This window comes from Protomyctophum bolini (genome assembly GCF_963924005.1).
Source record: "Protomyctophum bolini genome assembly, chromosome: 1".
NCBI classification, from domain to species: Eukaryota; Metazoa; Chordata; class Actinopteri; order Myctophiformes; family Myctophidae; genus Protomyctophum; species Protomyctophum bolini.
The window spans coordinates 42,868,682-42,881,645 of NC_137862.1; the positions used below are offsets into that span (position 1 = coordinate 42,868,682).

General features: G+C 40.7%; 1 protein-coding gene across 2 annotated transcripts; it reads left to right on the forward strand.

Annotated features, from left to right (window-relative positions):
- The first annotated feature begins 1,343 nt into the window (after positions 1 to 1,343).
- Positions 1,344 to 10,968, forward strand: hdgfl3 (HDGF like 3). Of its 2 annotated transcripts, none has more exons than XM_080772744.1 (6): positions 1,344 to 1,576; positions 2,772 to 2,848; positions 3,258 to 3,396; positions 5,867 to 6,028; positions 9,622 to 9,747; positions 10,306 to 10,968. In XM_080772744.1, the coding sequence occupies exons 1-6, from the start codon at positions 1,493 to 1,495 to the stop codon at positions 10,330 to 10,332; spliced, it is 615 nt and encodes a 204-aa protein (XP_080628870.1). In that variant the 5' UTR covers positions 1,344 to 1,492; the 3' UTR covers positions 10,333 to 10,968. The 2 variants fall into 2 exon arrangements, with proteins under 2 accessions (XP_080628870.1, XP_080628869.1); XM_080772743.1 differs by having other exon boundaries at positions 1,347 to 1,576; positions 9,619 to 9,747.
- Positions 10,969 to 12,964: the final 1,996 nt, after the last annotated feature.

Genomic DNA, 12,964 nt, shown 5'->3' on the forward strand with positions numbered 1-12,964 from the left:
TCTAATTAAGGTCATACAAGGTCATACATCTTATGATGTATGACACTTTAATAAAAACTCTATCTATCTTAGTGCTTTTTCTGATTTATCCTCTTAGCGGTTTTTGTATTGACCTGTACCTTGGACTCAATCAATCAATCAATCAATCAATCAATCAATCAATCAATCAATCAATCAATCAACCAATCAATCAATCAATCAATCAATCAATCAATCAGGTCATCCAGGGTCGAATAATGCTGCTGAACAGGATGTTGTAGCAGATTAATACCACTAGAGTGTGCTGTTGGTTGTTGAGCATAATGAACAGCTCACTTTAGGCTATATGCTTAAAAATTATATTACTTTTGTTTGCCTAAACAATGAATATCATATTGACTGAATGAAATATAAAACTTACCGTTTATTGTGATATCGTTGAAATGACTGTTGAGGTGGTCCATGCCATATGCCTGATGCCATTTCATATCACAGCTCTATCTATCTATCTATCTATCTATCTATCTATCTATCTATCTATCTATCTATCTATCTATCTATCTATCTATCTATCTATCTATCTATCTATCTATCTATCTATCTGTCCATGTCTGTCTGTCTATGTTTTACTTTCTAATGGAGAGTAGCCTAGTCCTGGGGATAAAGCATTGTTAATTTTCCTTTTTATTCTGTGACTCTTAAACTAACTAGTAACTATACTCAGTATAGTATACTGTTATTTAGTGAAACATGACAAACTTCAACCTGTGTTTTGTTGTGCTCCATGCATGTACAGCCTACTTACATCTACATCAACGTTCAGATTCCAAATAGAAAGTGTTCACCCCAGAGCAACGGATCTTGCACGTCTCCTCGGGTCGGTATTAGCGCCCGTACCTTCCGGATCGTCCAACGAGGAGAATTTTAATCCGATCGGTGGCCATACATTTTCTCCGTTTTCTACGCGACTCTATCGGTTTGGAGGTGTACTGCACGCTGATACACTACTTTATGTGGGGGGGGGATGGCCACCGATATGATTAAAATGCTCTTTGTTGAACAATACGGACGATTCGGGCGCTTATACACACTCAAGGACGTGTGTAACATCCGTGGCTCTGGGGTGAGCACTTTATATTTAACCTTTGGCCGTTTGCGTAGACGTACGAGTTGTATAATGGACAGAGTCCACAAAAAAGGCTGAAGTTCCGCCATAACGCTCGTGACGGACGGTGATCATAGAGGCTACGTACGGCCATTCTCCATTCATTTTTACGCACATTTTTGTGCGCAGGAGGATAGCCTTTTCCATGGCCTTTTTTCCCTCCGCGTTTTAATTATTTATTTCCGTGTAAACTGCAGTCTAGATATATATATATATATAATAAAAAAAAACATTGATGGTCGATAATTTACTCCTGTGTGTTGAGGGCCCGAGGAGTATCTAGATACTGAAAGAATCATAAAATAAGAATACAGTTTAACTTCGCATCTATTTGACCGTAACATAGACATGGCTCGACCACGGCCGCGGGAATACAAGGCTGGAGATCTGGTTTTTGCTAAAATGAAGGGATACCCACACTGGCCGGCGAGGGTGAGTCTGTGATGCAGCCGAGCTGAAAGCGAGGAAGGCGGGGTTGATCTGAGACAATACAGCCTGTATGTGTGTACATATGCCTCTGCAGATCCTGGAGCATTTTTAGGATGCGTGCATGCTTGTTTTCGGAACATATTAGGCGAGCCATCGAGTATAGGTTCTACCACCGTTCATCATAAACGCATTTACTCCCCGTGAGAGATCGTGTTGAATTGCTGATCACAACAGTTTAGCCTCCTTATTAATAATTCAAGTGTACAGTATACCGTTTTGTTTCCTCTTCATTTGGAGAGGATATGTCGTTAGAACTACTTTTTTTTTTTTTTTTTTTTTTTTTTCTTTTACCGAATATGATTTTCCCGGGAAGATTTCCCTCAAATTGGCTTAGGATAGTCTATATATGTATACAGTATCATCACTTGACTGAACAAACGACCATGGCATTGACCTCAAGTAACCCGCTGTGCCAATAGATATCTAGTCTCTGCAACATGTTGACATTTTGACCACAACAAATCGATGTTTTGCAGCGTGCATGACAGACACTAGACAGTCAGACCTAATGACATTTGATTTTTATAAGGTTACAGTACATTTGCAAACATTCAAAAGACTATAGTGGAGTCGTGAGAAGTCAGAAGAACAGCATTCTCTCAAATCAAACGCCAAATCCAGTGGTTACTTAAAGTACAATTTAGATTTAGGCTACTTTACTGTACTTTACCTTACTGGAGCAGGCCAATTTTCAGTATAGGCCTATTGTATTTCTACTCCATGTAGGCTTCTGGCTATATATATAGCCGTATTAGCATACAGATCTCAGATGAAAATATTGTACTTTTTTATTATTTTTATTTTACAACTTTATAGTTAGGCCTACTATTATAGTAGTAGTACTATAAAAATATATAGTAGTACTATATATATAGTTACTTTTTAGATCTTTATATTACAAAACATGAACCACTTCAGCCCTATGTAGGCCTAATACATTTTGTCCATTTGAAGATAGCCGATCTACAAGCTCACACAGCCTGTAGATCTGCAATATATTTAACAGATTTTTTACACATTTTATACATTTAAAAACTTGTGAAAAATGACATTTTACTTAATGATAGGCCTACTTCTCTCTCTCTCTCTCTCTCTCTCTCTCTCTCTCTCTCTCTCTCTCTCTCTCTCTCTCTATCAGATTGATGAACTTCCAGAAGGGGCGGTCAAGCCTCCTGCTAACAAGAATCCGATCTTCTTCTACGGGACTCATGAAACGTAAGCAAGCTTCAAACTCTTCCTGGACCTGTGTGTGAAGTGTGAACGATGTACAGTTGAATAATAGGAATATTTGTAAAACCCATATAATTGCTACTCCATTGACCGATGGTCCGCCAGGGGTTGGTACTGTTGTACTGTTTGATTGGCTGAGCACCCCATAGTGATGATTTGATTGGCTGAGCAATGTATGAATTGTGGATAAAAATCACACCCGTGCAAAGTGAGTGGCGCTCTTATAATCATGCATCATACTGGCCAATCAGAATGCCTGTTGCCACAAATCTACGTCATATTTGGCGGACATTTGACCTAATTTCTCCTTTCATTTTCGATGGCAAATATGAGACGTGCGGGGACAAGAACAAGATGACGTAAATGTTCGTATATTCCTTCCTTCCTTTTATAGTGCATTTCTGGGACCCAAAGATCTGCTTCCATACAAGGAGTACAAAGACAAGTTTGGCAAGTCCAACAAGAGGAAAGGGTTCAACGAGGGCCTCTGGGAGATCGAGAACAACCCCGGGGTCAAGTTCACCGGCTACCAGGTCAGTTGGCTCTCCGCTATGCTTGTCTATGACTTTGATTGATTGATTGATTGAACATTTAGCAGTTTACAGAATGGGTACAGTTCAAGGAAAGTACAGGTCAATACAAAATCTGCTACGAGGATAACACACACACACACACACACACACACACACACACACACACACACACACACACACACACACACACACACACAAACTCCCCATGTCCATTATTCTGTATAGTTGCTATGGGTGAATAATCAATAATTCCATGTTTGCCGCTTTTCTATTGGATTAGTTAAGTGTATTACTGGAACATTACTGCATTATGAAGGAGCAGTTCCCTCAGCTTATAGTTTACAACACGTTAACCAGATATGTGTTTAGTATGTTTACAGTGTCTGTGGAACACGGGAATAGACACTTTTATAACAAGGCAACTATACACTACACTCAACTCTAGAATGACACTTCAGTCGTTTTGGACTATAGTGTTATAATATACGTCAGTGGTCCCCAAAGTGGTGTCTAGAGTTCCAGGGGGTCCCCAGCTAAATGATAATTAGGAACAAAATGGACCCTTATGGTTCTGTAACTCAGAGAGTGTACACATTTGTATACTCTGAGTTAAATTAACTTTGATTAAAATGCCATTAAGGCGAGACACTACAGGTGAAATCATGATTTTTCTTCTTTTTTTGTTTTTATTATTTATGTTGCTATTTTGCTTCCTAAACATGTTTTCTTTCAAACTAAAGCAAAATACACATTACAAATACAGATTTAGATGTTTATTTTGATCGTTTATTTTAGCCAATGACAGCTCGTTTTTCTGGGTGAAAATCTATTTTCATGATTGGTTGTTGGTACAAAGGAAGTGACCATATTTGGATCAGACCACAGTCAGCTCGAGGTCCAGACCTTTCCAATGATATATGCCATTATATGTTGTTGCCAAGGTTTTTATGAGATATTTTGTCTCAAAATATTGGCTTCAAATAAAACGTTTTGGAATTTTACAATACAAATCTTTAAAGGCCGTTTTCTCAAAATGAGTTTTCCTCATACCTGGGACAAAGAATCTCCACTTCAGTTGAACTCACATACACCAAACGTTCCAGTCTTATTCATAACTATATTCCGCAGACATTTACAGATGGATTTGTTGATATATCATTCACAGCCTGATTTACATCACATTTTATACCTAAAGTGTGATTAGAGATATCAAAAGTCCCATTTGTAATTTTCTTTGTCTCTAATGTGTCAACAAAATGAAATGATAATTTTGAACCTGGCTTTATCCGATCTTCAGATTTATCGTCCCGAAATGTATGCAAATTAGTGCATATAATGCCTAATTTGCATATTTAAACATATAATTTCAGAAAACTTGTAATAAAAAAAAACTTAGTTTATAAGTAATCAACTGGAGAAGTTTCATTGTGATAGCTATTATTTAACTTTTTTTCCCTATTCACCTGGGGTGTCTCGCCAAACCGGGGGCCCTTGAAAAGCCGTAAAATAAGGGTATATGGGGGGGGGTCCTTGACATGAAAAAGTTTGGGAACCCCATGATGCCATGCACATTTAGATTTTGTTTAATAATCTTTTGAATACAATTCCATTTAGTCCACGTTTCTCATCTGTGTCATAGCTGGCTCATGCTGGCTCATGCTGGCTCATGCTAGACATTAACATCTACATAATGAAATTTATACGTATATATGTAAAGTTTATACGTATAAATTTCATTATGTAGATATTCCACTGTTACTTTCTTAGCTTACGCATGTTTCATGATGAATGTTTTTATGTGATGTATTCCCATGCTTTTGTTCTTGCTTAAATTAATGTAAGTCGCTCTGGATTAAGAGCGTCTGCTAAATGCCTAAATTGTAAATTGTAAATTGTAACATAACCGGGCAACAAATCCTATGAGGTGTGAAATCAGTAATCATTGGTGTGGTGGTGATGTTTGTGTGGATGGAAAGATTAAGGTAAACATCAATAGTAGGACATGGCGGCAAACAGGCAGTGGACAGCATGTCTGCCTCCTCTAGATCTCTCAGTGTGAATGGCAGGGATATTGCTTTTATAGCTCACTGGAGGCACCGGGCCCAGGTGCTCTCCAATGAGTAATCAAGATGGAGTGCCCCACCCAGGCTCACCTATAGGAAGACAATTAGGCAGGTGCTCCCTAACCACTACACACACACATACGTACTGTGTGTCTATATGTGTGGGGCATCATATCACATCTGAAATATGTTTTAGTTGTAGTTTAATTTTGACTAAATATAGTTAAAATATATTTAGTCTTAGTTTTTGTCACCCAGCTTAGTTTTTATAAAGTTTTCGGCAGTAAAAAAAAGGTAGTCGACGAACATTTTTCGCCATAGTTTTGGTCGTCGACATTAACACTCTCTCTCTCTCTCTCTCTCTCTCACTCTCACACACACACACACACACACACACACACACACAGGCCGTCCAGCAACAGAGCTTGTCGGAGACGGAAGAAGGGGGTGTAGCGGCCGACGGCAGCAGCGAGGGAGAGGAGGGAGACCTGATAGAGGAGCTGGACGACCAGGAGAAGGCCAAGGGAGACAAGAGCGCGTCCAAGCGGAAAAAGACGGCCTCCTCCAAGGTAACAATAATCATCTTTATCCCATTTAGACATGAGGCCAATTCTAAAAATATGTCTTCTAAATCAGACAGTTTTCTGAAAAACCTCATGTTTCTATGTCAGTGGTGCTCACCTTTTTGTCAAGAACCCCCAGAATTATATGTAATCGGCCGCGGACCCCCATCTGAAAATATGTTGTTCCAGGGACCCCCCCCCCCCCCAGAAGCAAAGATTTTAGTTAAAAAAACGTTCGCTTTGAAATAATATATATTCAAAGATTTGCACCACATTTTCAAGTAAAAAAAAAAAAGCAGATCTAAGCTCATAGGCTAGCTCTCTGCTACTCTGTGCCACGCTATGAGCTTGTATATTTTTCAATAGGTATAACATAATGCTTAAAACACCAAAAGGGGTTCCCGTCCAGAATGGGTTATTATTTTCCCCGCCCGAAGGGATATTTGTCTTCACAAGTCTGTTCAACACCAACAGAAAAGTCCATAGACTTGGTTACAGACATTATAAAATCACACCTGTTTGAAGTGAGGGGCACTCTTATCATCATACATCATCATACATCACAGTCCGTGCTCAGCCAATCAAATCATCACAAATGTCATTCCGGCCGATCACAATTTGTTTGTTGCTTCACTTTTCTGTCCTCACTTTTGTGTTTACACAAACACGGCAAGCTGGGCATATAGTAGGGGCTAGCACCATATGCCTTCCGCCAAGTTCCTTCTCAACCTACAGAAGCAGTTCGATCAGTTGGGGGAGTCAGGCACAGAGATGCCAGCACCCCAGCTGCTCATCTCAGTCTACAGAAGCAGTTCATTACAGCACGGGGAGTCAGGCACCGAGATGCCAATACCCCCACCGTTCATCCCAGTCTACAGAAGCATTAAGCAGTTCACTACAGCACGGGGAGTCAGGCACCGAGATGGAGAGTCATTCCTCTCCATGCAGGCCTTCAGGCCTAACGATGACACCAATAAAAGTGGACCATGCATCTTCAAGTCAATTATTAAATTATGGAACATTGTTTGCAGCATGACCGCTCCGAGATGTGACTGATGCACCCATTGCGTGCCTCTAATCCTCCGGCTATAGTTTGACAGCAAATTTTGGAAAAGTCGTAGTCTAAAAAACCTAGTTTTAGTCCTATTTTAGTCATCTGAAATAGTTTAGTCTTAGTCGACTAAATATCAACAAATATCAACATTTTATATATATATATATTTATATATAGAGAGAGAGAGAGAGAGAGAGAGATTTTCAAACCAGAGAAAACTTCTGTTGGAGAAGGAAGGGACCACACACTCCAAAAGATGCTCGACAACAGTCACAGGACTTAATGCTTCATTTCATGTTTTATTCACACAACACGCTTCGCCATGTTGGCTTCGACAGGTGCTATATATGTATACAGCACCTAGCACCTGACAAAGCCAACACGCTGAAGGGCGTAAAACATGAAATGAAGCATTAAGTCTGGAGTCCCTTCCTTCTCTAAGGGACGTTTTCTCTGGTTTGAATACAATACCTGGCCTACCAGCACGGTAGCACCTCCTCCACCTGGATGTGCACGAAAGCTATTACTGTTTGATTGTATTATGTATTAATTACAGTACTGTAATTTGCAGAATTACAGTACATTTCAAGCACAACTCAATACAAAAACTGTTAACTGTGAGTGGACGACACCATAAAGCATTACACTTGTTTACATTCGGATCCACCTCATAACATTTAGAGACGTACAAATATACTATAGCCAAAAACAGGAAATCATAGAGGGGGTGATAAGGGAAAAAAAACATATACAGTGAGGGGAAAAAAGGGTGTGGGGGATTCAGATTTTACGGGGGCCAGTTTCGAATTGCAGCCATCCGTATAGGTGCCGTTTACTTTGTACTGTGTGTACATATCCTTGCCTCTCTACACAGGATGTTTCATATTTTCCATGACAATGCCCCTCCTTTGTTAGACCATGCCCTAATTCTGGATTAAAGGCTCTTTAAATGAACTGAGCAGTGCAGAGATACAGAGAATACTGCTGTAGTAGTAGTGTGTTATAGCTATACTGTAATTCCACTGCAAATGGAAGCAGGTTGAAAAAGTCACCCACATCTCCCACTCCTCCTCGCTTAGCAACCACTGTTGCCTAGCAACTGGCCTCCGTTTACGCACGGCACACGCGGTGCATCCGAAGGAATGTAAGCGTTTTTGTGGAGAGCGGCCATGTGCTGATCCAAGACAATCCTGTCACATCTCTGAATCTCTCTGGGGTGGAGGGGTGGGTGCTAGAGGTTAAAATTGTCACATTATATTCTGTTGTTCAACCCATTCAGGGCGGGAACCCCTTTTGGTGTTTTATGTATTATGTTATGCTTTAGCTATTGAAAAATAGAAGATCTACAAAATCATAGCTACAAGCTTGTGAAATTGTGAAAATGCAATATATATTCACAGTGAACGTTTTTAACTCAAATCCCCGGGCCAATTTCATATATTTTGGGGGTCCTTGACATGAAAAGGTTTGAGAATGACTGACATAGAAACATGGGTTATTCAGAAAACAGTCAGGATTTAGAAGGCACTTGTTGAACTGTCCTCACGTCTATATGGGTTAATGTAGACGTTTTTTCAAATCGTGGCTTGGACACCAGAGGAATCTGCCACAGTAAGATAAAAAATAAAAGATAAGAATCCTTGGGCAGATTGGGTCTGGCACTCCTCAGTTTAAATTACATTTCGCCCACCCCAGAATTGTGGGTGACCAATCAGAGCCCCCTATTCAAAGTGACCCTTTTCTTTGGTTGCGGTGACACAACCAAAAATCTTCCACACCGAAGTTCCAGACTAATATCTACGCAGTGATATAGTCTGGCAATGTCAGGCTATATTAAAATGGTGCTCTCGAGGTATTTGTGGCTGTATAGCAGTGGTTCTCAACCAGTCCCCAGCTAAATGATGAGTTGGAAACTAAATGGACCCTTATAGATCTTTAAACAGGAACCGTACAGGTCCATTTGGTTTAATTTTACGCTCTCAAGAGTTACATTGTTAAACATCTGCATTAGTTCATTTTGATCAACAATTGTCTGTAATCTCTCCTAATAATACCACATACTGTAAATTCAGCGTAGAATTGTCGATACAATTTTATCCAACAGCAACAACAAAATCTCCTGTATAGTTTTGGGTCAGAGAGGCTCACATCTCATCAAATTGGCTCAAATGCCGAATAAATAATGGTCCTTGATAAGAAAAGGGTTGAAAACCACTGATGTATATTATAGGACCTACACACTGAAAACAGTGCATGGCCACCTGCTATTTTGCTCATTGTTACTTCTTTAGCACTATATTTGTGTTTACGTGTTCCCAGCCCCGAGTGTGAGATGGGGTTACAATTTACAATTTAGGCATTGACCAACTCAGTGGCCTTTAGTGGTTTGAGACTGTCCGCCCTGAACCTGGAGATAGGCTCCTGCCCTATGGGCCACATGGCTCGGCAAGGCTTACTTACTTACTGTGTGTGTGTGTGTGTGTGTGTGTGTGTGTGTGTGTGTGTGTGTGTGTGTGTGTGTGTGCGTGGGTGCGTGCGTCAGAAGTCCTCCAAACTGTCAAGGATCTCCTCGGGGGAAGAGGACCTGGAGAAAGACGGAAAGGATGACGATCAGAAGAGTGGCTCTGAGGGAGGAGACGATGACATCATGGAAAACACCACCGACAATAAGGTGAGGGAGTTGACGATGAACCCGTTGGTGTGAAAAGTACTCAAAGTTTTTCACTTAAGTAAACGTGTGAACAGCATTTTTCACTTTAACCTTTGATTGATTGATTGATTGACAGTTTGCAGAATTACAGTACATTTCAAGTACAACTCAAAACAAATACTGTATACACTCATGTGGACGACACCATGATTAAGCATCACACTTGTCACAACAGGGTCCACCATTTTCAATTCATCAGAACATTTAGAGACGTACAAATATACACTTCTATATAATAAATAATCACATCCGTGTGAACTGAGTGGTGCAACTCCCCTCTCCCCCTGCCTCTCTCTCTCTGTAATTAGCAGGCAACAGTGCAACACTATCTCTCTCTCTCTGTTTCTGGCACAACAGCGCCACTTTTGCCACTACTGGTACTCTAAACATCGGGAAATAGTCACCACTCAAAAACAGGACGCTATAACCTTCCCTACAGTCGCCTCGGTTGATCTTAATCACATTTGCATAATTGTTTATTAAATAAGTTATTGATTTGTTGTGTCTCCTTGTCCCCAGAACCAGCTGCTCAGAGAAGAACATTAAGTCCTGAGGACGATGGAGGGAAGTCATTCTTTGTAGCTGTGGAATTGGAATTACAACATGATTGCTCATCATCAGCACCATCTCCTGGCCACCATCGTCACTACTATCACTATCTGTGAACTTGTGTCACTAGTCTGTATGAGGGATGCACTGACATGCTGCCTGGTGTTGGATTTCGTGCTTGATAGCAGGGCAAAATTGGACCTTAATTGACACAATTCCTACAGTACAAAAAAATCTGATACCAAAAGCTTATATTGGTATCAGATATTATGTATCGTGTGTCATATAGCAAAGGGACTCAAATTTCAGTTTTCCAATCCCCCCACATTATTCAAAGATAATGGATCTCTCTAATAGAGAGTTATATCTAATAATTGCACAGACTAAAGAAAAACCACCGGAAAATGGAGAAAGAAATGTTTTTTTCAGCAAAAAAGAAAAAGCAAATTAATCAGAGTGATATAGGTTTTCAACATACCTGTAATACTTCAATCTCCGCGTGCACAAATCAGTTTTGGCACGGCCATGAGGAAATGCTGCCGGTGTATCCCTGTTCCATTTGCACATCGTTCGTAACACACTGTATATTTACCAGTAAACCTCTCTTTGGGCTCGTATAGGCCAGCCGAAACAGACCGGAGGGTGGTGGGATGTAAGGTGGGGTGGGGGTGGGGAGGGGCCGGGTCTTGTCATCTTCACTTCATAACCGAAACCACAGTGTAAGATAGCCATCAATCAATACAATATTTATACTGACTCATTGTCTATATACCTATTATGAATTGACTCAACCATGATTACCTGTCATCATGTACAAACATGTCTAGTTTCTATCACGTACACACCCCGTGAAGCCTTGAATTCACAGAGATATGTTTGTTTTTGTCACATTCCTAAGACAAAAATGTGATGACCGGCGGAGACTCAATGGAGACTACCAGAGACTCTGCCATCCATCCGTCCGTCCATCCATCCATCCATCCATCTTTGACCGCTTAATCGTAGTTAGGTCGCGGGGACAACAGGGCAACGGGTCGCGGGGGCCCAGAGCTCCAGACTTCCCTCTCCAACATTATAGTAACTTCATCCTGGGGGATCCCGAGGCGGTCCATGGCCAGTGTGGAGATGTAAATCCCTCCATCTGGTCCTTGGTCTGCTCCGGGGGTCTCCTCCCAGTGGGACGTGCATCGAGGACCTCCCTAGGGAGACGCTTGAGAGGCATCCTGGACCTCACTAGATGCCCGAACCACCCTAAGCTGGCTCCTTTCCAAGTGAAGAAGCAGCGGGTCTACTCCGAGTCTCTCTCGCGTGACTAGGAATGCGACGAAAACAAAAACAAATCTCAATGAATTCCACGTTGCACGGGGTGTGTAAGTGTATATACTGTATATATACACACACACAGACACTCTGTTACAGTCATTCCATGACATGTTGGTATTAATGCAGTGTACTGATCACTCATCCATCATCACGCCACACATACATACATACGTTACTCTTTTATGTAACCACAAAAAAAGAAAATAAACGAGGAATGGACGACGTACATATAGATAAATGTATGAAGTGTTGTGCACAAGTGGGTTACACATTGTAGCTCAATATAAACTATAATATCTGTATATTTTACCTTTGTTGTGTAGAATATTTAGAAGCACTACTGTTCTACTTGGACTGCTCTAGAATAACCGCTCATCTTTTTATGGGGATACTAATATTATTATCTGTTCTTCTGTGTATCTGTGGAATGGGTTACTGTATATTTCAAAGCTTTTTATATTAGTGGCATGCTCAACTTGTACTTAAAACAGTTGTTTTATATTATGGTGTAATTAGATTTTCTTCTTTTTTACTTTGATTTGATTTTTGATTTTCATAGTTTTGTCTTTATGCGGTGCATTGGGGAGCAGTGGTTCTCAACCAGTGGTCTCCCTTAAGGGGGTTCCAGGTGGTCCCATTCAGCTAAGTGATGGAAAGTTGCTAACGTAGATCTTTAACTCTTGAGGGTTATGGTTAGTGCCATGAGTTACATTATTGTTAAACATCTGCATTACTTCATTTACAGGAAGTCTACACAATACTATAGAATAACAGTTTAATTATTCTGACCCCTTATCCATCTTATACATTATGGATAATTAGTGTGGACATAAACTGTTATTCGTAGATAGTACTGAGAATGTAGAAGAATTGATGTTTGGAATTGTGGACAAAATCTTATCCAACGATAACAAAATATCCTTTAGTTTTGGGTCTGAGAGGCTAAATCTCATCTAATGGTGGTCCGTGTGGCTCAAATGCTGAATAAACAATGGGCCTTGATATGAAAAGGGTTGAAAACCACTGCATTGGGGGTGTGGAGCTGACACACAGGTTGAAAAGCACTGCATTGGGGGTGTGGAGCTGACACACAGGTTGAAAACCACTGCATTGGGGGTGTGGAGCTGACACACAGGTTGAAAACCACTGCATTGGGGGTGTGGAGCTGACACACAGCCATGTTAAAAGCACTGCATTGGGGGTGTGGAGCTGACACACAGCCATGTTAAAAGCACTGCATTGGGGGTGTGGAGCTGACACACAGCCATGTTAAAAGCACTGCATTGGGGGTGTGGAGCTGACACAC